Source organism: Scyliorhinus canicula, chromosome 8 (genome assembly GCF_902713615.1).
Source record: "Scyliorhinus canicula chromosome 8, sScyCan1.1, whole genome shotgun sequence".
Lineage (NCBI taxonomy): Eukaryota > Metazoa > Chordata > Chondrichthyes > Carcharhiniformes > Scyliorhinidae > Scyliorhinus > Scyliorhinus canicula.
In genome coordinates this window covers 151,615,268-151,640,956 of record NC_052153.1, presented here as the reverse complement: position 1 = coordinate 151,640,956, position 25,689 = coordinate 151,615,268, and the positions used below count along the sequence as shown (strand labels likewise).

Sequence of the window (25,689 nt, the reverse complement as noted above, 5' to 3'; positions counted from 1 at the left end):
TATTGAGGCTACATTTCTTCAGATAGATTTGACTGAAGGTTTGTAGAAGATTTGAAGCAACTTCGGCATCCAGGATTTCTTTTTGCCAGTTTCTTCACTGTTCCACATCAGTGCTCATGACATTTCTTCTCAGCTTCAGTCTCTCTCTGACATTTCAGAGGTCTCTCAATAACTTCTTTAAAAGGAGATTTAGCAGACAAAAAAAGAAAAAGTAGACCTAGGCAAACACATCCAAAGAGTCAGGCAACTGATGGAATGCTCGCCACGTGCAGGTTTCCCTTAGCTCCCTGTAATCAATCCACTTTTCTTTCTTTTTTAAATTTATTATAATCTCTCCACCAGAAGCAGCTAAACAGTGGATGCAGCATGCTATAGACAGAGCAATGCAATCCTACAAACAACAGATCCTCCTCCATCCTGTCATGAATGATGGTGGACAGTTTTGTACCTAACAGGAAAAAGAGGCTCCATATGATGGCAGAACCCTACACATGAATGCAAAAGTCAATGCTGAAGTGTTTGCAACTATCTTCAGCCAGGAGCGCTGAGTGAATGATACGTCTCGGCCTCCTCCTGATGTCCACGCAATCGCAGAAGTCAACTTTCAGCCAATTGATTCACTCTCATGTGATATCAAGACATTTTAAGCAGGCTGGATATTGCAAGGGCTCTCAGCCAAGAGAGCCTGCTGTAGTGCTGATGACTTATTGTCCAGAACCAGCCATGCCTTTAACCAAGCTGTTCTAGTACATGCAAAATGCTGGCAACCAACCAACATTGTGGAAAATTGCCCAAGTATGACCGGTCTGCAAAAAGAAAAAATCCAATCTAGCCAATTATCACCTTTTTAGATTTAGAAGAAGATTTAGAACAGTACAGGCCCTTCGGCCCTCGATGTTGTGCCGAGCAATTATCACCCTACTCAAGTCAACGTATCCACACTATACCAGTAACCCAACAACCCCCCCCCCCCCATTAACCTTATTTTTTAGGACACTAAGGGCAATTTAGCATAGCTAATCCACCTAACCCGCACATCTTTGGACTGTGGGAGGAAACCGGAGCACCCGGAGGAAACCCACGCACACACGGGGAGGATGTGCAGACTCCGCACAGACAGTGACCCAGCCGGGAATCGAACCTGGGACCCTGGAGCTGTGAAGCATTTATGCTAACCACCATGCTACCGTGCTTCTCTCAATCATCAGCACAGTGATGGAAGATGTTGTCAACAGTGCTCTTGGGAGCCATTTATTCACCAAACCCCTGCTGAGCAATGCTCAGTTCAGGTACTACCAGGGCCGCTGGACTCAACCTCTCATTACAGCCTTGATCCAAACATGGTCTGAAGAGCATAACTCCAGAGATGAGGTGAGAGTGACTGCTCCTGAAATTAATCAGCATTTGACTGAGTATGGCATCAAGAAGCCTGTGTAAAATTTAATTCAGTTGTAATCAAGGGGAAAACTCACCACTGGTTTGAATCATGCCTAGAACAGAGGAAGATGGTGGTGGTTGTTGGAGGCCAATCATCTCAGCCCTAGTTCCACAGGCCATGTCCCATGTTCAGCCATCTTCAGCTGCTTTATCAATGACCTTTCACCCCCATCATAAGGTTAGAAATGGGGATGTTTTCTTATGATTGCACAATGCCTTTACAACTCTTCATTTAATGAGGCAGTCCATGCAAGCATGTAACAGGATCTGGACAACATTCAGGTTTGGACTGATAGAGGGGAAGTAACATTGCTGCCAAAGTCGTTTCGAGTAATGACCACATCCAATAAGAGCGAGGCTAACTACCTCCCTTTGACATTCAACAGTATTGCCTTCACTTAAGCCACCACCATCAAGTCACTATTGATCAGAAATTTAAATCAATCAGCCAAACAAATACTGTCGCCACAACAACAAAGGCTGGGGATTGTGCGGAGAGTAACTCACCTCTATATTCCCCAAGATCCTTTCCATCAGTCAGGCTTCTGATGGGATGCTCTCCACCTGCGTGGATGAGTTCAGCTCCAAAATATTTAAGAAACTCAACACCATCCAGAACAAATCAGCCCTCTTAAGTGGCACCCCATACACCATCTGAAACATTCATTCCCTCTGCCGCTGGTGCACTGCGACAGCAGTGCACCAGCTACAAGATACACAACAAGAACTCACCAAGGATTCTTCAATAGAACCTTCCAAACCTGCACCCTCTACCGCCTCAGGACAAATGCAGCAAATACATGGAAACAACACCACCTGCAAGTCCCCCTTCAAGTCACAAATCATCTTGTCTTGAAAATAGATTGCCATTCATTCACTGTGGCTGGGTCAATATCTTGGAACTCCCTCCTAACAGGATTGTGGATCTACCTACATCACACAGATTACAACTGTCCGATAAGGCCACTCGCTACCTCCTTCTCAAGGGCAATTTAATATGGGCAATGAATACAACTAAGAAATTAGGAGCATGAGTAGGCCACTAGGCCCCCCGAGCCTGCTCCGCCATTCGATAAGATCATGGCTGCTCTGAATCTAACCTCAACTCCACATTCCAGTCAACCCCCGATAACCTTTCACCCCCTTGTTGAATAAAAATTTGAATGCTGCCTTTGCCAGTGATGCTCCTATCCCACGGACAAATAGTTTTTAAAAAACAGTTCATCACAAACAACTAATCTGGATGCTGGAGCAGCGTGGGAATGACAGGGCCCTGATTGGATCATTTTCTTTCACTCAATCTAAGGAATTCAGATTGTTTCAGATATCGTGGAAGCAAAATGGAACACATCTGGCATTTGGATCGGTCATTTTCTATACTATACAGACAACTAGTTTGTGAAATGAATATACTCCATAATGAAAAAGTAGCTGATGGGGATAGTAACACGATTATGTGCTATTGAAAAAAATCAGTTCTTTTTACAAGTTTGCAGTTGGCACGAATAACATTGAATAGAAAGTTGGATGTTATTAAAGTTAAGAGTGAGGAAACAACAATAATAAACACGTTTGAGTCATATATGGTAGTTTGATAAAGCCAGCAGAGTTAATGTTCTGTAGTGTCCTCACTCGCTATGGGAAAGATCTCATCATATGAAGGTGGCGGAATGCTATCGGGAACTTCATCAATTGTTAACGTGGCTTCTGATTCATCTTGGTTTTCCTCTGTCCTGTGGAGATAAAGTACAGGAATAAACACAAAATTATTCAAATCATGATAAAGTTTCGCTCGTTATCAATTTTTCAGTAAAGATTGAAACATAGGAATAATGAAAACTAGCACATCATTGGATTGGATTTGATCTTTTGTCATGTGTGCCGAGGTACAGTGAAAAGTATTGTTCTGCGTACAGTCCAGACAGATCATTCCATGAAAAAAAACATAGGACATACATCAATATAAAATGTAAATACATAGGCACAGGCATTGGATGAGCATACAGAGTGTAGTACTACTCAGTAGAGAAGATGTGTGAACAGATCAGTTCAGTCCATAAGAGGGTCATTCAGGAGTCTGGTAACAGCGGGGAAGAAGCTGTTTTTGAATCTGTTCGTGCGTGTTCTCAGACTTCTGTATCTCCTGCCCGATGGAAGAAGTTGGATGAGTGAGTAAGCCAGGTGGTAGTGTCTTAGATTAGGCTGGCCGCTTCCCCCAGGCAGTGGGAGGTGTAGATGGAGTCAATGGATGGGAGGTGGGTTTGTGTGATGGACTAGGCTGTGTTCATCACTCTCTGAAGTTTCTTGCGGTCTTGGGCTGAGCAGTTGCCATACCAGGCTGTGATGCAGCCTGATATGATGTTCTCTATGGTGCATCAGTAAAAATTGGTAAGAGTCAGTATGGAAATGCTGGATTTCCTTTGTGTCTTGAGGAAGTAGAAGCGCCGTTGTGCTTTCTTCGTCGTAGTGTCGATATGGGTGAACCAGGACAGATTGTTGGTGATGTGCCTACCTGTGTTTTTGATCATGATGAACGAGACGATATTCTGCTTTATAACAATATGAATGTTTGTGTCATATGAACACTGACATCAGGACCATTTATTTACTGTGAATAAATCATATTCCATTTTTAGTATGCTGCCATTTTTGCTAGTCCTTTGGAGGATTAAATTCCATGGCCGGGATTCTCCAAGCCTGCACCGACTTGGAGAATCGGAGTTGACGGCGGGACAGCCCGCGCCGCCGGTCCGACGCCTGGACGCGATTCCCCGGCAAACGGAGATTCACCGACAGCCACGCGGTGCCGTTCGGGGGCCATTGAAACACTCCGGTGTTTACGCCGGCGTCAACACTTAGCCGCGTGGCCATGCATTTCCGGCCGCGGGTCCACGCATGCACGTGGCAGCCGCCTGTGGCGCTGGTCCAGAGCGACATGACGGACCCACACGGTGGGCCGGCGCGGAAGAAGGTAGCACCACCCAGGACGGCCACCGCAGCCGCGAAGCCGAGCTCCCGCCGGGTGGAACCATACGAGAACCACGCCGGCGGGAACTCTCCGGTCGGCAGAGAATCACACAAAGCCATAGCGGTTCTTTCTCTGCCCCAACGCCGAGTGCAGGGGCTCGGAGAATCCCAGCCATTATCTCTTTATTGACTCAGTTAAATTATGTTTTTCACGATGAATAACTTTATCAGCAATATATCTGCTATTTATGCAAGTTAGCTGCTAAGTTAAATTATATGCTAATTGCCAAAGTTTTAGTTGAAGTGTGGGGAATAGGGCCCTCTGGGTATCAACGTGTAAATCCTTCCGACTTGAGCTAATGACAGGTGGCAAGTGTGGTAGAAAGCCATGGTCAGTTACGTGATGGAAGGAAGTTCGAGCTACTACCATCAGAATCCATGCATGTGAGCGTTTATGTTGGCACAGCAAATCAGACTCCTTGGGGGGAGGGGGGGGCAGTTAGCTCAGTTAGCAGGATGGATAGTGTGTCAGATTGGTGCCAACAGGGTTCGATGCCCATTCTGCTGGGCTGGATTCGAGACATTTCTCCTTGCCGTACCCTTGGTTGAGGTTGTCGCACTCTGGGTGGGACCTGCCTTTGGGCAGAGAACTCAGAAGAAGAAATCTCCGCTCAGAAATGTGTTATATGGGAGTTTGCCTTCTGGACAAACTATCAATCAAAGTTCCTGCTCTTTGTTACACGGAGCAGGATTTTCCAGCCCTTTCCGCTGGCAGAATCGGCCGGTCCCACCAAAGTCGGCCTGCCCCCATGGGGGTTCCCCGGTGTCGGAGATGGCTAGCCATACAAATGGGCATTGATTTGGCAGAATTGGAAGCTCCCGCCAGCGGACAATCTGACGCCATATACAGCCAACACCCAGATCTTTGCCTTGGGAAACGGGTGGGTGGGGGGGGGGGGGGGGGGGGGGGGGGGGTGAATTCTGGCATTAAGCTTGAAAGACTTCATTGGCGTGGAACTTTTCTGTTTCTTTTTTCAGGATCCACAGTATATTAGTTGCGTATCTTACCTAAATCCCCTTTTGGGTAAATGGAACCGAATGACATGTGGCTTCTTGTGCATTGTAAGGAGTGATTTTCTCATTATGGCATGCCATGCTTTTTATAAATTGATACTTGGAATCTGGATGGTTGCTGTTCTTTGACTGACTGGAATTACTGTCTGGTTGTCATTTACTGTCCATGCCTAGTTGCCAAGAGATGATGGTGATTTGCTGCCTTCTTGGACTGTAGTGATTTGCTACAACTCAGTGCCTCTTCAGAGGGAAGCATTGTGGGACTGCGATGACCTTTAAATTATACCAGATAAGGCTAGAAGCTTAGGGCGGCATGGTGGCACGTTAGCACTGCTGCCTCACAGCTCCAGAGACCCGGGTTCAATTCCAGCCTCGCGTGACTGTCTGTGTGGAGCTTGCACTTTCTCCCCCTGTCTGCGTGGGTTTCCTCCAGGTGCTCCGGTTTCCTCCCCCAGTCCAAGGATGTGCAGGATAGGTGGATTGGCCATAATGAATTGGCCTTTTGTGTCCAAAAGGTTAGGTAGGGTTAGCTATGAGGAGAGGTTGAATAAACTTGGTTTGTTCTCACTGGAACGAAGGGAGGTTGAGGGGCGACCTGATAGAGGTCTATAAAATTATGAGGGGCACAGACAGAGTGGATAGTCAGAGACTTTTTCCCAGGGTAGAGGGGTCAATTACTAGGGGGAATAGGTTTAAGGTGTGAGGGGCAAGGTTTAGAGGAGATGTACGAGGTAAGTTTTTTACAAAGAGGGTTGTGGGTGCCTGGAACTTGCTGCTGGAGGAGGTGGTGGAAGCAGTGACGATAGTGACGTTTAAGGGGCATCTTGACAAATATATGAATAGGATGGGAATAGAGGGATATGGATGCTGGAAGTGTAGACGATTTTAGTTTAGATGGGCAGCATGGTCGGCACAGGCTTGGAGGGCCGAAGGGCCTGTTCCTGTGCCGTACTTTTCTTTGTTCTTTGTTCTCTTTGGGTTATGGGGATAGGGTGGAGGTTGGGCCTAGGTTGGGTGCTCTTTCCAAGGGGCAGTGCAGACTTGATGGGCCAAATGGCCTCCTTCTGCACTGTAGAGAATCTATGATTCTATGATGATTCTTACCTTCCATAAAGGACAGTAGCAAACCAGTTGGGACTTTACAACAATTTAATTACTTCAAGGCCACGTTTCTTTTTATTGATAACAGCTTTTAAATTCTAGATTTTTTTAACAGAATTTCCAAAATACTATGATGGGTTTTGAATTATATTCTCAGGATTATTAGTCCAAATTTGTGCATTACTAAACCAGTAAGAATTTGAGGATAAGCATAATGAGTCTTCCACTGAATAGCTATTCAGGAACATTACTGAGAATAATTTTCAGCTTCTGATTTATCATTAAAGAAAGCTCTGCTTTGAGAGTTATCACATAATAAATTTATTCTCATGTGAGGAATCACAGGTAAAAATCTAATTGACGATGCTGTCAGAATGGTTAGAATGTAGAACCTGCCCAGATTTACAAAGTCACTGCTCTGGGTAAAACATTCCACTCAAACTCAAAGTAAAAATGTTAACAAATGTATTTAAAACACATCAGAATAAATGAGTAGATTTAAATCATACTTTTGTGAAATATGTATCTTTTGATTTGATTTTGTTTAACACCTTGGGCTGGATTCTCCATTGCCCAATGCCGGCAGAGAGAATTACAATCGGGCGGAGGATGTTATTTGGAGAAAACATCGGGATTGGCACCTGCCGTCAAATCAGACACCATGCTCTGGTTCCCCACTGACAGCAGCATGGAGTTTTTTTTTTTAAATTTAGATTACCCAATTATTTTTTCCAATTAAGGGGCAATTTAGCGTGGCCAATCCACCTACTCTGCACATTTTTGGGTTGTGGGGGCGAAACCCACGCAGACACGGGGAGAATGTGCAAACTCCACACAGACAGTGACCCAGAGCCGGGATCGAACCTGGGACCTCAGCGCCGTGAGGCGGTTGTGCTAACCACTAGGCCACCGTGCTGCCGTAGCAGCATGGAGTTGACTGCATTTAGCGGATGCTGCACCCCACCACGATGCTCCACCCCCCTCAGGCAGGAGTCACATGGGTGTGAATTGGTGCAAGAATTTACAAGCGGGACCCGAAGCCATAGCTCGTGAGAGGGAGCGAGAAGGTGAGAAAACTCTCAAAAGCTTTGGGCCCGCTGGAGGGTGTCTACCTGGACCACAGGGAGTATCGGGGAATGGCGTGGTAGCAAGTCGGTGCACTCAGCGTCTCTCCTTCGAGACCGGGGTGGCCTGGCTCAGACCTCCATTGCTGCATTATGTCATTGAATCCCACCCCTTTGCTGCAACTTAGGCCCCTGGGTGTTTACACAGTTGACTGTTCACTGGTCATGTGGTCATGTGGAAACCCACCCGGACCGCCCATCTGGAAACCCTCAGACCCCAGCAGTATTATCAACAGGATGGGCATGGCCAAGCTCACTCACTGGCCCACCAGGCGCTGGCACTCCTCTGTGCACTCACCAGAAGCACAGCCCCACAGCAAAGGAAACAGGGGAATAGCAGAGCTCACCCTAAACAGAGGATGCATGCACCATGCCCGCTGGAACCCTCCCTGGCACACAGCCACTCTCAGCGTAGAAGTCTCACCAGTGACACTATCAGCTAGCCCACCTCTGAGGATCACGAGTTGTCTTCAAGCGCTGCATATCCACCTCGCCCCTGCTCCCAGCCATCCACCTCCTGGCCAGGAAACCTGACCAGCTCCCTGTCACAACCTGTGTGTTACACCCAGGCCAAACATCACACTACAGCTAAGCTCCCTGAAAACGCACATATCCCTCGCTCACCACCATCTGTTGCACCTGCCCACACACCAGCCTCTTAGCATGGAGACGACTGGCATATCAGTTTGACCACCTCCACCACACAACCTGTCGCCACCCTCCTGGTGGGAGAGCACAAGGCCACCCAGTGAGGAGACCCACAGTAGACCACATGGGGGAAACAGGACAGAAGCCACAGAGCCAATGGCTAACAAGGGTTGCGGCAGCCAACCATATCCCTGTTGACAGGAACAGGTGGTGAGGATAGAGGCTCCCCACATCACAGGCCAGGTGCCACTTACTGATGGGGACATGGGTGCAGTTGGACGATAGCATATCAAAGGGGCATGATGAGCAGTGGGGATGGCAGAGGAGGGGGTGGTGCGGGTATGTTAAGGGTGGTGCAGCAGTACAACTCAGGATGACCATGTAACCTGGTGGCTTTGGATGGTCATGGGGATCCTCACCTTGCTGACATTCTCTGTCCCCCCCCCCTCCCCCACACACATCCCCCCTCCCAGAGAATGAATTTAAGAGTACAGACAGCTATGCTCACTAGCTACCTGGCCATTGCTGCCATTGGGAATGGTCGGAGGCTAGAGCACCATGGTCAGCCGAGGGGACACCCTGCTCAAGAGGAGCTGGCCCAGAAGAGCAGGGGCCGGCAGGAGAGGCTCAAGTGCCGGCTGTCCAACAGGCCGAGGAGGAGGTGTGAAGTAGGCGCCGCATCAGGCCACATGTATACCATCAGTGCCTCTCCTTCGAGGACCTGTCGGTTTGCGTGTGCCGACACCGACTCCAACTCACCCGGCAGATTGTGCACCACCTGTGCTAGATGGTGGTGCACCTGGCACCACGGGAATTATGGAGGAGGATACCTGGTCCCGGCGGACGTCAAGGTGATGGTTGCCCTGAGTTTTATGCCACTGGTTCATTCCAGGGCTCGAGCTAGGCCCTGTGTGTGATCTCATAAACATCCGCACACAGGGGCACCGTGCTGTTACAGATGCCCTCTGCCCACAAGCACTGGTGTGGAGATGTCATCTTTGGACTAGGGTGGGCACAGTAAGAAGTCTTACAACACCAGGTTAAAGTCCAACAAGTTTGTTTGGAATCACTAGCTTTCGGAGCACTGCTCCTTCCTCAGGTGAGTGATACATAAGCATCGGACAATATTTCCTTCAACCTGGACCAGACCTAACAGGATGTCCGGGCATTCAGGATTTGCTGCCACAACTGACATACCTAAGGTTCAGGGGTTGGTCGTTGGCAAACATGTCTCCCTATGAGCAGGAGCTCAACAGGGGGGCCCTTCATCAATAGAAAGGGCTTCCACTCCCTGAATGTGTAGTTAGTGTGCGGCCAACAGCTGCACATCATACACTTCTGGGTCTGATACCCAGGCAGCACGCACGCGCTTAGCTCCTGGCGAACTCTAAAGTTCCCGGCACCTTTTGTGAAATATATAACTTCTGATTTGATTTTGTTTAAAACCTTGGGCTGGATTCTCCACTGCCCAATGCCAGCAGAGAGAATTGCAATCAGACGGAGGATGTTGTTTGGAGAAAGCATCGGGATTGGCTCCCTCGGGTGAGTGGTTGGCTATTGTGTGATGACTTCCGGTGGCAGCCATGGAGTGAACGGTCACACATTTGGCAGCTCCCGCTCGAGGTGTTTTCTTTCAGACCTTTTCCCCGTTCGGAGGGTGGATGTATGGCTGATAAAGGTGTAGGGCTGGCCAGAGGGAAGTCTGACTCCACTGGTGGGACTGGTGGATGGATCCATGGACCAGACATGGGTCAAGAAGAAGGGAGCAGCTGGAGCATGGGAATCTTCATACACCCCAGCTAAGATGGCAGAGGGTACAGGGCCTGTGCTGCCTACCCAATGGTCAGTGGGCCAACTGGTGGACTTCATAAATGAGAAGTTCTGCCAGCAGAAGAGAGAGGCCCATGAGAACCTACTGAAGTCGGGAAGTGGGCAGAGGCTGGAGTCCCAGGACCAGGCCATCCAGAAAGTGGAGGAAGCGGTGGGGTAGCACGAGGAGCAGTTGGCTTTGTTGGTGGCTGAGATGGGAGTCAAACGATATACCAACAACTGCTGCATGAGAAGGAAGAGGACTTTGAGAACCACTCCCGGCGGCAGAACTTGAGAATTGTCGGGATGCCTGAAGGCATCGAGGGAGCAGACGCTGCCATGTATGCGGCTGGAATGCTGGAAAAGCTGATGGGAGAAGAGGCCTTTGACTGGCCCCTGGACGTCGACCGAGTGCACAGGGCGCTTATCAGGAGGCCGCAGTCAACTGAGCCGCCTAGGGCATTGGTGGTGCGTCTTCACCGGTTCCTAGATAAGGAAAAGATTCTGAGATGGGCAAGGCAGACGAGGAGATACACGCGCAGTTCACGTATCAGGGCCTGGGCCTGGATCTGGATCTGGTGAAGTGGAGGGTCGGGTTTAATCGGGTGAAGGCTGCCCTCTTTAAAAAGTGAGTGAAGTTTGGGATGCTGTCGCCTCTGGGTGACCTTTAATAATAAAGAGCACTATTTTGCAACACCAGAGGAGGCGATGAGAGACAATGGACTGGCAGGTCAAAGAGGACATTGAACTGTGCAGGAGGGGTGTAGAGATGAATGTGGTTTTCCGTTTTTTTCCCTCTGGTTCTTTGGCTATTGTGTGACAAGGGTTAACCGCTGAGGTCATCACTAATGACACCTGTCCAGAGACCCCAGACTGATATGCAGACCTGTTATAACGATGCCAATGCAGCAACCAAGAGCATCATTGAGTGTTGCATCGGCTTGCTTAAGATGAGCTTCCAATGCCTGGACTGCTCAGGTGGGGCTCTCTAATTTAACCACAAGAGGGTCTTACGCATCGTGGTGGCCTGTTGCGTGCTGCACAACATCACGCAGCAGATGGATGACATGCTGGAGGAGGAAGTACACCAGGCCACCTCTGATGAGGAGGGTGTCCAGGAGGACCCGGGCGTGGAGCCGGAGATGGCACGGCCGGTCACCCAACGGGTACTCCAGGGCCGCTGCACATTGGACATTTTCATCACTTCCCGATTTACCAACTAAGAGTCGGGCCCGTGGCAGCTCCGCCGCCCTGCCCCAGCTGTCTCCCTCATCTTCATTTCTCCCCCCTCCATAGAGAATCCCCCTTCCCCAGAACCTCTCACCTCTTCCCTGTCCCTCAGTCCTTCACTTCTCCCTTCCCACTACCAGAGCTCCCACTCCCCCCTCTAAGCGTCATCTCAGCATCACCACAGAGTGTTGGTCCTGGGTTAGCAGTATCTGTGGGTCTTGTCCATGGGACGGAGGGTGATGACGACCCGTTGTGAGATGTGCTCTGGTCCTTCTCATTGTTTGACAGAGTCTGACTCCTGCCTTTAGGATCACATACCTCGGTCTGACCAGGTGATCCCTGCATTTGTACTAGCCAATTCTTCTCACTGGCCCATATATCTTGGAGGCGGGGGTTGGTGGTTGTGGCTGATGGTGAAGAGTCAGTGCTCATTCACTGGCGTTGCTGTCATACAAGGCGGCCCTGCCAATTCTCGCTGAGGGTGTCACCATGTTGGACTTTTGTGTGTCATGGGGGCCCTGCCCCGCCCCAACCTCCAAACCCTCTCCCCCCATTCGCACTCACCAGGCGCACTACACCCTGCCCCAGCCCATCCTTCACACCTGTCAGACAGAGGTTAAAGACAGGTCAGATTGGTGGTGCAAAAGTGTTTAATGGTGACTATGTACAACAGTGTGTCCCAACCCCTAACTATCTTCCATCTACTACACCCATGCCAACCTTCATCAACTTTCCTTTTTTTTCTCCAAGTATTTAAAAGCTTTAATTGTTTTTTAAAACACAAAATTCAATTAGTAGGTCAATGAATAAAAGGTTCAAAAGCACAAATAAAACCAGACTGAAATCAATTGGAACAGCTCCCAAGACATTCAATTTACTTTAAACTAAATTAGTGACAGAAAACAAAGAACTTGGCATCAATATAACTTCTTTCATGACCCACGGAGTGTACTAAAGTGCTTCCCAGACAATTAATTACTTCTAATGTGTGGTGATTACAGGGAAATGTTTTCATACATTTACAGCTGATGGGATGAATGGCCAATAAATCAGTTTTATTGGGATTGTTCTCCATGCTCTCCCGCTCTTTCTTCGTGTTTCCCCAGAAGTGGAGGCGGCCTGCTGCTTGCCTCGCCCTCTGCCCTGTGATGCCCTTGGTGGCCATTCTCTGGGGGGCCTGGACCTGGATGGGCCCGGTTGACTTTCGGGTGTCACAGGTGACAACGTGTCAGCTGTTCTGCCCTCTGCCCATGCAATGTGCCGATGTCAAGTGGAGGGGACTCAGAAGGCCTGAGGTGTTCCCACATAGGCCCATAGAAGCATAGAAAATAGAAGCAGGAGGAGGCCATTCGGCCCTTTGAGCCTGCTCCGCCATTCATTACGATCATGGCTGATCATCAAGTTCAATACCCTAATCCCGTCCCATCACTTCCACTTCCCTTGGGGTGCTCACTGGCCCCCAGCTACTCCATGGGATGGATGTGATGCTGGAGCGTCCTCCGGAGATTACATCGTCACCTCCGTTGGCAATCCTGGAGCCCTGCCTTCGTATGAACCATGCTATTGATGCCCTCAGCCATGGTGCACTGAGACTAGGACATGTTTCTCAGCGAGTGAAACATGTCCCTTATTGCCTCGGTCATGTCCCTTTTGTACCTGTGACATGTCCCTCTGTGACTGGCTATGGTCAGTTAGCACCTGGCCAATGCCCTCGATGCCCTCAGACATGACTCTTTGTGACTCAGCCAAGCTCTGGAGTGCCACAGCAATGTCCATCTGTACCCAGTACATGCCCGCCTGTGACTGAGCTCTCCTGTCCTGTGCCTCAGCCATGGATAACACATTGTGCCCCAGACCTTGGACATCCTGACACATGGCTCTGACTTCTTGCCTCAGGTCTTCCACCACAGATGCCACCCTTTCAGTGTTGGCCTGGGTACCACGCATTGTCGGTAACACCTCCAGTGCCTGAAGCCAGTTGGACTCCTCCAGCTGGATGTACTAATGCTCAAACATTGATGACACCCCCTCCTGTAGATTCTGGCTCTGCATCTGCATCTGTACCAGTGATGGGCTCAAACTTTCCAGAAGCGTGACACCAGTCTGGAACAGTAAGAAGTCTTACAACACCAGGTTAAAGTCCAACAGGTTTGTTTCAAACACGAGCTTTCGGAGCACGGCTCCTTCTTCAGGTGAAGAAGGAGCCGTGCTCCGAAAGCTCGTGTTTGAAACAAACCTGTTGGACTTTAACCTGGTGTTGTAAGACTTCTTACTGTGCTCACCCCAGTCCAACGCCGGCATCTCCACATCATGACCAGTCTGGAAGACAGCTGTTTCCTGGGATTGGGCAGCCCTCCAACCAGCTTCTCCCTAGGGAGTCCCTGCCTTCACCTGATATGCTGCAGCATGTGTGGTGCTCAACACAGGGTGACCCAGGAGCCCCACCATTATCATTTCCCACTGAGGTGGTGAATGGTGCAGGTGACAGCAGCATCAAAACGTTGCTGTCCTTCCCCGGAATTCTGGCTGGGGGGGCAGCAACCCCGGATGGCCCAGCCATGTCTGATGGTGACCCTGCAAGATAAAAGATATGGGGTGAGATCTTGGGAAGGACTGCTCTGCAGGAAAGGGGTAACTCACTTGCTATAGGGACATCAGCATTGCATCCGGCTCTCACTTGTTTGCCGCATGCCGAACTCCATCGCTGCCATTGCGCTCTCCTCAGCCTCGCCCGTGAGCTGCATGGCCCTCTCCTCAGCTGGAGTCTGGACCCAATAGCCAGCAATGCCTCCTCCCATTTTCTGGCGCTCTTGCATATTATGGGTCGTCTTATCCTTGGGGACACAGAAAGGACATAGTGAAATGCTGGGAGGTGAGGAGGGGTTGCTCTGTATCTGGTGGCATGAGTGTCCAATGTTCCTGGCCAAAGAGGACTATACATGTGTGGTGGTTTGGTGGAGGGCGGATTGTAAGGGAGATGCAGGCAGGTAGTGCACTGTTAATCTTGAGAGGTTTGGAGTGATGTGAGTAGTGAGGGCTGGAATGAGAGTGTATGTGCTGAGGGGAGAGCTTCCAAGCAGTTTCAGCTACTCAGGCTCTTTAACGCGAATCCTGGCGTGAAACATGCCACTGGGGCAGGAAATCATTTTGCAGAAATTTGCCCTTTCCAAGACCTGAATTTGCTCTGAACAGCACTTCCAGCAGGAACACGAATTCCACACAATTCACTTCTGGCGGGAGAACATCGGGCTCGATTCTCCGGCCGCGTTGGGCTCCCGCTTGAGTGCATCTTGGCCAGAGAATGCCAGGAGAGGCCTGCAGCGAGCCTCCCGACAGGCCCCGCGCCTCCCTGACTCTGTGAAGCTTCGCGGGACATCAGATTCAGAAACCCACCCCAAGTGGGTGAGAGCGAATTAGCTCGCAGGAGTCGGCCGTAAACCTACTCATGACCTACCTGCACGGATCCAGTGGCCTCCCTTGATTCTCCGGCCTTCCCAGGGAGGCTGCAGCTGGGCGTTGATCAGTGCTGGTTCCCACAGACCAGGCGGAACAGCACCCGGGGGTCTCCTGGGCCATCAGAGACCCCAGAGTGGTCAGGGTGGCCCCTGGCCCTCCCCCAGGAACACGGGCACCTTGGCACTGCTAATGTGCCCAGATGACACTGCCAAGTCAGCAGGAGCACTGCCTGGATGCCTGGGTGGCAGTGCAAGGATGCCTGAGTGCACTGCCAATGGCAAATGGGCGAGGAGGATCATGCCCATGAAATGAGGGTGAAGGGAGTGTTGAAGGGTCAGGGAGTGCAGCGCAGGTAAGTAAAGGCCTCCAGGAGGTTGGGGGGATGATGGGTCAGGGAGCTTGGGGGGCCTGAAGAGATATGAACCCCAGAGAAAACACGCGGCTAAACGCGCTCGCGAAGGAACTTTATTCCCTTTTGGGAAGATCGCGCCCTAAGAGTTGATGCCAACGCGGAATACGTGGACTTTTACGACAGAAAAACCGGCGCCTCTTCTGGACCGATTCCGTTACTATCAAGGGGCTAGCAGTGGTGCCGTGTGGAACACAATCAATATCAATGAAAAGCGGTGCAGGATTTGCCGGGTCCGTGATTGACACTCGGGAGGCTGACAAGCTGCAGCTGCGCATACACATTACACTCCCCACACACACCATCCAGCCAATACCACTGGCTCTGCTGGAGCGAGCCCGTGCAGCTGATGGGTTGGCTGGGGGGGGACACCTATACGACCCATGGCAATAAGTTCAAAGTGGGCAGTTAACGGCGTGCGCAACTCCATGACTGCCTTGCTGGCTACAACAATAGTGTTCCATATCTGTCGACCCCGACCCTACAGCCCACCTCCTTGCCACCCCACACTACTCCCCCCGGCCCTGGCAGAAGCCCTCCCAGCCAGCGGCACAACTGTCAGCAAACTATGGCAATGTTGGACACCTTCTGTACCCCCTCTCTCCCCCTCAGCAGCCGCCACGCTGCCAAGGACCCAAAGAAGTGACTAAGGCCGCGATCTTCCGGCCAAGCTGCGCCAGAAAAGCATCTCGCTGTGGCGCAGTGTGGCCGGTGAAAGACGGGAGACCCCGCTCCCGGATCCACCTGGTTGCAAATCCTCACGAGATTCAACACAGTCTCATGAGACGGAAGGAGAATATCGCCCACAATGGGCGGGATTACGTTTTGGCAAATCTGCATATTTGAGCGAGGCATTAAGCCCTACTCTAATGTGTAGATTCCCGGGGTACCTGAGGCTTTAGGGTTCAATCCCTTCACCTCAGGGACCTTGGGCAAGCGCTGTTCAGCACAGATGGAACGGCATTCGTGGAGTCTCCCAGGGGATTGGAGGCCCCTAATTGCATGTCTTTTGGGCAGGGTGGTGTCCTGGCATTGTTGGTGCCACCTGCGTACGCTGGCCATGCCAGCCTGACACTGCCAAGGTGCCCAGGTGGCACTGCCAGCTGGTAAGGGCACTGACATGGTGCCAGGTTGACACTACCAAGCTTGCATATTTTGTGCCCATTTGATTAGGCTGGGGTTGCCCACTGTGCGTGTTTGAGGAAGGGGGGGAGCTGAGGGATCCTCCCATGTTGTGCTTGAGCTTGGGGGGTGGGGGGGGGGGAGATCTGGGATTTTATTTGTGGGCCACGGAGATTGGGATGCCATTTAAAAATGGCATCCTGATCTCTCGCCACAACAGGCAGTTCCAGCGAGCGGAGCTGGGGAACATTGTTTCCTTCTGGGAAGATCATGCCCTGTGTCATTGAATAGCGATGGGGGACTCGATGGCAAAGCCGGCGGGAAACTCCTTCCAAAAATCAGCCATAAATTAACTTAGAACTTTTTGGGGAGAATCGCGCCCATCTCGTCTCTCAAACGGAGAAGCCAGCCTCTTATTTTCAACTTTAGAACTGTCCCTTACCAAGGTAGAAATGACAGGTCCCTTCGCAAAGCACTTTAATTTGATTGATCCAGGAAAAAAATCAACAAGATTTTGTGATTCGAAATGTTTTGTTGCTTTTTCCATGATTGTGTTTATGAGATACATTTTCAGTTTTAATCTGTGACACAATAACACAGCACAAGAATGAGGCCCATGGGCAGTAAGTGTATACCATAGGCAGAAGTTTCAATCTAGATTCTGAAGAAAATGCTGAATTTATCGATTAGCAAGGAAGGAATAGTTGACATGTGTCAGAGACGTGAGTTACATTGGTGATGCTCACACATTCTGCACTCATCAAAATAAAATCTGCAAATGTGATGGTCAAAAAAGAAAAACATTTTCTTGAACACCAATATCTTCAGTGTAATCTCACATAATAGAGAAAAATGTATTGACAGGCGAAATTCTCCCAAAGGGAGACAAAGTGCCGACGCCGGAGTGAAAACCGGATCACGAATCACGCCACGCCGCCCTGGCACCCCCACGCGATTCTCCCATCCCCCCCAAAACGGCGTGTCGCGTTTTGCGACAGGCCGCTCAGAGAATCGCCGCTCCGGTCGAGCGCGATTCTCCGGCCCGGATGAATTGCCGGCACCCCCTATTCTCCCACCGTCAGGGGGGTAGGAGCGGTGGTGCGTCAATCTCGGGCACCAGGCTTTGACGCTTGCGTCAAACCGGCGCCGCCTGAATGAAACGGCCGGCGGGGCCTAAATGATGTCACCCGCCCATGCGCAGGTTGGCCGTCTTCCCCTCCGCTGCCCCGCAAGACATGTCAGAGTGATCTTGCGGGCGGCGGAGGGAAAAGAGTGCGTCTTTCAGAGACGCCGGCCCGACGATCGGTGGGCACCGATCGCGGGCCAGACCACTCCTGAGCACCCCCCTGGTGTTCGATTCTCCCTCCGCCCCCCACAGGCCCCACACGCAGCAGGCGCGCGCTGTTCACACCGGCAGCGACCAGGTGTGGTTGGCGCTGGCGTGAACCGGTTGGGTTCGGCAGGCCGCTCGGCCCATCCGGGCCGGAGAATCGTGCTCAACCGGAGCGGCAATTCTCCGAGCGGCCTGTCGCAAAACGCGACACACCGTTTTGGGGGATGGGAGAATCGCGTAGGGGTGCCAGGGCATGATTCGCCCGGCACTCCCGCGATTCTCCCACCCGGCGTGGGGTCGGAGAATCGCGCCCGAGATCTGTGCTCCTCATCTGTCCAGCTCAATATCTACAGACTAATTGATGCATGTATTAGACTAGTACACTATTGGTATACATAAGATAATAAAAGCCATTATTCTTCCTTCACAATTGAAAACATTTCTAAAATATAAATTTAGAGTACCCAGTGTTTTTTTTTCCCAATTGAGGGGCAATTTAGCATGATCAATCTACCTAACCTACACATTTTTGGGTTGTGGGGGTGAAACCCACGCAGACACAGGGAGAATGTGCAAACTCCACATGGACACAGAATTGAAAACATGATAAGGTATTTGAGTAGCATGTCTTAATATCATCTGTCACATCTTCAAAGCTTTCTGATGATATGGTTAAAAATGGGAATGTTTTTGGTCCATTTCTATCCCAGGATGAAGCTAGTAGTGGTGTGAGCCTCACAAAGTGGTCCTGGGTTCAGACATAAACCACGACAGATAAACTATTGCCAATCAGTACCACATGCTACAAGAAAAAATAGCTCAACTAACCTCAGTTGTTTTAAAATGAATTTTGAAACAATTTTGCTCTGTGTGTCATGTTGCTTCTCTTTCAATTTCAAAGACTTCTGTAGGAGGTTAAATGCAAGCAATGATATACAGAACCTACCTGATTATTTCGTTCTCTGGTCCTTGGTAAGGTGGGCAATTCTCATCTCCTGTAAAGGTTGTGCTGTCCAGAGGGTAGATGGTATAGTACTGGGGAGGGCATGGTGTTGTCCCTGTAGCACCATTTGGTGGATTAGTGCTTTGGGAGTTGTTCAGTGATGGCAAGCAGGTGGTGTTCATGGCAATGCCATCCTGGGCAGGAGATGCGTATGGAGGAGGAATATACTGTACAACAGTAGCTCCATGGAAAGTTATAGGTTGATTAATCCCAGTAAAAACAAATGATTGTCCACAGGGAGTCTGCTCGGTCTCCAATGTACTGTCGTTAATTTGCTTGCAAGTTTTACAAGTTAACATTCGGAACTTGCAAACAGCAATCAGAACAAAAGTGACTCCCACGGAAAGTAGAATGGGTCCTAGTAACTGTGTCCATTCTAAATAAGTATAACCGTAATATTTAATCCAGCCCATTATTGTGAAAGTTATGCCCACCAGAACCAAAAAGACACCAGAGAATAGCAAGGTGGCCCCAGCCTTGTCACCATCTGACACCTGGACCCCAGGGGCTCCCGGCTGACAGGGAGTCACAGAAAATACATTGACAGGGAAATCGTCCACGTTGCTGCTCCGCTGCTCCATTTGCATTGCCCAGTCAGTGCCGTATGGTAGCTCCATGGAAGAAAAAGGGATTTCTAAATCAGTGGGAGCAGGTTAAAGTTCAGTCAAGTTACAAAGAAGCACTTTGGCGCAAGTTAATAATTGATGCAAGGGTACTGAAATTCTTGGAAGTTGCTGAACTGGATTGTGTCTTCTTTGCACTTTCCATTTTGATGAGTAAAGCATTTAATGAGGCATTAAATCTACAAGGTCTACTCCAGCATGACCTTCCACCTTGTATACCTGTAGGGAAGACTTACTGCCACAAACTCACACAACTGTACAAAAACACACAATATAGCCCCTTGGGTTTTGAAGATCGGAGTGCAACTTTCTATTACTTGGTGGTTTTGTCGGCAAGTTACCCATCCAACCTCGTCAGCTATTATCCATCACAGACATTACAGTCCAATCAATTTAGTTTATTCAACTGATACTTTAAATTAGCATTTTTTGACAAATAATAGCTAGCATTAACTATAGTAGAAGTAGCAATATTATACATGTAATTGCTGTCAGGCCAGCAGCATTTTCCATATTCTTGCATGATTAGTTATTGTCCATATTAAGTTGTCATCTAATAGAATGCAACACATGATAATGTGAATGAAACTGAAAATTATCAATCTGAGCTCTGTTCACGTAACTGTCTCACAATGCATTGGGAGTAATTATACATAAATAGTTTATGAAATCAGATTAGCACAGAAACCATGCTTGAACAAGCAAGAGCTTTAGATGGTTTAGTTTGGGACAATTTATTACAAACAAAGAGAGCACTATGTTATTTGAAATCAAATTATCTGCAAGTAGTGGTTTTTAGAATGCCTCGGCTAAATAGCCTCAGAAATTAACCACACTGATACTGAGGCAAGCAAAGAAAACGAACTGCATATGCGGAAGTAGCTTAGAATGAAAATGCTGAAAGAATGGGACAAGGTGGAGATAAGCCATCAAAAATAAAACAGTCAGCTAATGAAAGAAAATGAACTCCATTTAATAGCTCCCTCAGTGCTGCGCTGCATTGTCAGTCTGAGTTAGCTACTCAAGTGCTTGATCCCACAGCTGACTGAGAGGTAAGAACACTCACAAGTGAGCCGAGCTGACACTACTACTCAACAATCCCTGGGGATGCATGCTGGAACCCAAACTTTTACCCGCATAGGGAAATCTGCAAGGCTTTACCTCTGATTTAGAGGCTCACAGCATGGATCACAGAGTCAGCCATTAACTGCTGCCTACACCCCCATTCCGTGAGGTCTCACGCCATGGTGTCCATGAAGAGGAAAGGCATTAGCAGTCACGTGACAAATGGATTTGAGTTTAGCACTTATTAGGTGGACACTGCTGAAACTCCATGGGATGTGGAATATGTAGCGCAGTATTCATGACACTCAACTAGCAACCGAGAGGTGCAATTTCAGAGTGCTGATTTTAATAAATCTGCCGATTTGAGGCCTAGGGGCAGGAAAGTACAGTAACCACGGCAGCTGTCTGCTTGTTGTAAAGACCCAACTGCATCAATAATCTCCACCAAGGAAGGAAACTTCCATTATTACAGTTTATCTGAAAAAAACAGCACCCATGACACAGTACAACAGAGAGTATCAGCCTCGATGCTGCATGGAGTGCACTTTTCACCCATATGCTTCTGACTCAAAGAAAAGGCTACCATTGAGCCAAAACTGACAGTTAAATTGTGGATTATATATGTGAATTTAGATTAAATTATAACTGTGTTTCCTGAGGCAGAGAATCCATTTCCTGTTGTTCATTAACACACACTTGTTTCAATATGACCTCTCACCATGAATCATGTAAATAAGTAGCTTAACATTTTTGCCAGCTTTCAAGTGAAGTCCTTAAAATCCGATGATCCATATCAAAGAATTAAAAAGGAATTTGGAGAGTTGCCCCAGTGGCTTAATTGTTAAATACTTGTACATCACCTGGTGAGATATTGAACCAGTTTTAATCCCTGGTCTGTGCTAAATTAGCAACTTTCATCTTGGAAAGGGGCATGTGGCAAAAAGTCAAAATCACTGTGCAGAAACCCCACCCCCTTGGAAAGTGTAGATTTCAGAAACAGAAAATGAAAATCTTACAGATCTTTAGAGAGATGGCATCAACTTGGTCTTTGGTGATAGTGCAAAATGAGCAATTAAAAATTTGAGGCCTATTTTATTAACCTGCCTGATTTTCCTATCAATGCAGAAACCCGACATTGGTTAATTTAATGACACAGCCATAGACTTTCAGTGTTTCACTCCCAGTAACAAATGGCCCTGCACATGTGTAGAATTCAATCGTGCCAGTGCAGCTCCTGGTGGCAGATCTAGAAGTCGACGGCACTTCCATTTGCAGCAAGAATGGCTTGTGGCGGCTGGTCAATAAATGCAGAGGAGCTGTAGGGCCCAGTCAATGATGCAGCGAGGCTGGGAAGGAAGCTGGCGGGCTGGACGACCAGACACCATTTTTAACCCTTCCCAGGACAAATCCTGCAATGACTACAAAGCAGCATTTTGGGTGATGCCGAGGCTCATAGGAATCCAACTTGTTTGGGTTTTGAAATGTAACCTGTCAGATTGACAACTCAGGCTTTCTGAAGTCAGATGATCATGCCATTGATTCTGCCTCTTGGAGGCAGTCATCTTGTGGTAAGCTCAATAAAAGCCTCTCACAGTGACACATTAATGAAGTCTGCTGTCCTTATTCTTGCAACATGTGGTCAGAATGTGGTTTTTAAAAATATATTTGTGAAATGTGCAAAAGGAGCAGAACACAAGAACACAGAAAGGGTCAAAATCTGCAAATAGCTGCTGAAAAGAACAAAGGGAAACAGACAAAGAATGCACAAGACAAAATAAAAGCTGGCACAGGTTGTAAGTTAAATTACTGGCTGCACAAAAAAAAGACAAAAGAAAAGCACATACAGTCTGTCAGTAAAATTACTGGCTGCAGAGAAAATGGAAACAGACATAGGCTGCAAGTAAATTCTGAGTGAGTAAAATTGGCTGCAATAAATTTTCCAAACCCCATGGGGGACTGAAGAATTGCGCCCCGCTGCCGGCTTTCCCATTCTCCCCCGTCGATTCTCGGGCACCCGTGGGGTTCCCGCCGTGCCGGTTGGGGGCCGTTGACAGCGCCCCCCCCCGGCGATTCTCCGGGCCCCGATGTGCCGAGTGGCTGACCAATTTGGCTGAGTCGCCTCGGCGTGGGTTATCCATGTCCCACACGGCAGGACCTGGAAGGTGAGTCTGCGGGGGCCGTCCTGGAGCGGATTCAGGGGGATCCGACCCCGGGGTTTCCCCACGGTGACCTGGCCTACCGATCGGGGGGGCGGGCTGGTTCCGTGGGGGCCTATTTTATTCCGCGCCGGGCCCCTGTAGAGCTCCGTCATATTGCCCGGGGGCTGGTGCAGAGAAGGAAACCCCTGCGCATGCGCGGAAATGTGCCAGCTGTAGCGCGCATGCACGGAAATAAGCCGGCCCTTCGGCATGCGCAGAATCACGCCGTCCGTTCCGCGCATGCGCGAAGTCGCGCGGGCCGTTCCGCGCTGGCTGGAGCTGCGGAGACCACTCCGCACCAACCTAGCCCCCTAGGAAGTGGAGCATTATTCGTTATTGGGGACCGATGACGCCGGAGTGGTTGGCACTGCTTTTCATGCCGGCGTGGGGACATAGCCCCATTATTAGAGTAGTTACACTGTTAACACTGCTACAAAGTGTATATCACCCTAAATCTAACAGATGAGCAAAGAAAAATGACAACAGAGATTTTGAGAGCTTTCAATGCACATTTTGAACCCCAAGTGAATGTTACATATGAACAATATGTATTCAACACTGAACAGTGTGACATGGCACATACTGCCTTTGACAAGGTGCCGCATAGGTGACTGTTAAATAAGTTAAGAGCCCATGGTGTTAAGGTTAAGATCCTGGCATGGATAGAGGATTGGCTGAATGAAGAAGGCAGAGTGTGGGGATAAAGGTATCTTTTTCAAGATGGCAGTCGGTGACTAGTGGTGTGCCATAGGGGTCGGTGCTGGGACCACAACTTTTCGCAATATACATTAATGATCTGGAAGAAGGAACTGAAGGCACTGTTGCTAAGTTTGCAGATGATACAATGATCTGTTGAGGGACAGGTAGTCTTGAGGAAGCAGGGAGGCTGCAGAAGGACTTGGACAGGCTGGGAGAGTGGGCAAAGAAGTGGCAGAAGTGACAGATGGAATACAATGTAGAAAAGTGTGAGGTTATGCAATTTGGAAGGAGAAATGGAGTCTATCTAAGGCTCTGATCAGACCCCGTTTGGAGTATTGGGAGCAGTTTTGGGCCCCGTATCTAAAGAAGGATGTGCTGGCCTTGGAAAGGGTCCAGAGGAGGTTCACAAGAATGATCCCTGGGATGAACAACTTGTTGTATGAGGAACGGTTGAGGACTCTGGGTACTCGTGGAGTTTAGAAGGCTGAGGGGGGATATTATTGAAACTTACAGGATACTGCGAGGGCTGGATAGAGTGGATGTTGGGAAAGAAGTGTGCACGCTGAGCCCCAGGTTGATGCCTGCCTCCGGTCATAGCCACAAGAAATCTTCTCGATTTTACAAATTACATTTGTAATAACCTGGCTGCGTCAGTTATGAACAAACTACAAACGTTTATTTAAACTACAGCTATTTACAGGGTGATGCTGATTCAGTGTTCCCAATCATGTCCCTAGGATCTAATTGAGCTGCTTGGGGGATCCCATGCACTAATTGCCGATTGGATGAGGTCAGAAAAAGGCCCCTTAAAGGGGCTGGCTGCTACATCCATCCCCTCTATGTTCCTTACTATACAGAATGAAAGTTAACTTATACAGCTCCCCATAATTTACAACAATGAACATTTTTAATCTGCAAAAACTAGCCTCCCCAGTGCCTTCTGCTTCCTGGGCACAACTCCACCGACTGGGGTGTTTCTGTTTGGGCACTCTGAGTAAAAACTGTCACGCTAGAGGTCTCTCTTCTGGAACTGATGCTTCAACCTCCTCTGTCACAGGCAGATTGGAAATTTCCATTTCTCGAGCAGTCAACAACACCTCCAGCTGGCAACAAAGAATCAGGCTGTAACACTAGCTCCTGGGATTCCTCTCGCCCACGCAGATGGTCCACGTGATTTTCAAAACCCTGTCTTGTAAACGCACTTCATAAGGTAATGGTCATGTGCCCCTGCCGTTCTCACCAGCTTGGTATTCCCAGTGGTAATGGCAGCGCTGAGGGTGTGGGGACAATGGAGACAACACATGAGACTGGAGGGGGAGTCAGTGTGGTCACCGATCTGTGATAATTCACCGGTTTGTTCTGGGGGGGTTGGATTGGGGCTTTAGCAGGTGGCAGCGGGCAGGGATTGAAAGATTTGGGGATCTCTTCTTTCAGGAGGGTTTCCCGAGCCTGGAGGCATTAGAGGAGGAGTTTGCGTTGCTGGGTGGGAACGCGTTTCGCTACCTACAGGTACGGGACTTTGTAGGCCAGTTACAAGCTTTCCTCGCCTGCCACTGGGGAGATCTACAGGATAAGGTCATGTCAAACATGTGGGTTGGGGAGGGGAGGGTCTCGGAGATGTATAAGGAGTTGATGGAGTGGGAAGGTGTCTCTATCAGAGAGGTGAAGAGGAAGTGGGAAGAGGAGCTGGGAGGAGAGTTGGAAATCGAATAATGGGAAAATCTTTGAAGAGAGTTAATTCATCCTCGTCTTGTGCCAGACTTACCCTGATCCAGTTCAAGGTGGTTCATAGGGCCCACATGATGGTAGCCCGGATGAGCAGGTTTTTTGAGGAAGTGGAGGATAGGTGCGTTCGCTGTGGGGGAAGCCCGGTGAATCATGTACACATGTTCTGGGCATGTCCGAAGTTGAGGGGATTCTGGCAGGGATTTGCGGACGTCATGTCAGAGGTCCTGGAAGGGAGGGTGACTCTGAGTCCAGAATTGACAATATTTGGGGTATCGGAAGATCCGGGGGCTGAGGAGGGGAAAGAGGCCGATGATCTGGTCTTCTCCTCCCTGGTGGCCCGGACCCAGATTTTGTTGGGATGGAGAGACTCAGAGCCTCCAAAGTTAGGAGTGTGGGTCACCCACATGGCAGGGTTTCTCAGGCTGGAAAAGATTAAGTTCGCGTTGAGAGGTTCATCCCAGGGGTTTGCCCGAAGGGGGGGGGGGGGGGGGGGGGGGGCAAATGGGAGCATGGCAGTGTAAGAGAAGGACAGGGAACTTAGTACACGGGTAATTAGGAAATAGGGCAGAGTAGTAGGGAACGTTTTTGGGTTTTTTTGCGTGTGTCGGCCCGAGCGGTTGTTTAAGGAATGTTAAAGTGTTAAACTGCAAACTGTGAAAATTA

General features: G+C 49.3%; 1 protein-coding gene across 2 annotated transcripts in view; it reads right to left on the bottom strand.

The window, feature by feature from the left end:
• Positions 1-2,879: 2,879 nt before the first annotated feature.
• tmem174 (transmembrane protein 174) overlaps positions 2,880-25,689 on the bottom strand; it is an 81,731-nt gene continuing 58,921 nt past the window's right edge. Inside the window, exons 1-2 of one of the 2 annotated variants that reach the window (XM_038805451.1) lie at positions 18,657-19,309; positions 2,880-3,170 (exon numbers count right to left, since the gene is read on the bottom strand). In XM_038805451.1, the coding sequence (XP_038661379.1) occupies positions 3,047-3,170; positions 18,657-19,300 (768 nt within the window). In that variant the 5' untranslated portion in view covers positions 19,301-19,309 and the 3' untranslated portion in view covers positions 2,880-3,046. Of the gene's footprint in view, positions 3,171-18,656; positions 19,310-25,689 lie in introns of those variants that run through there. The other variant, XM_038805452.1, reaches the window with a different exon arrangement.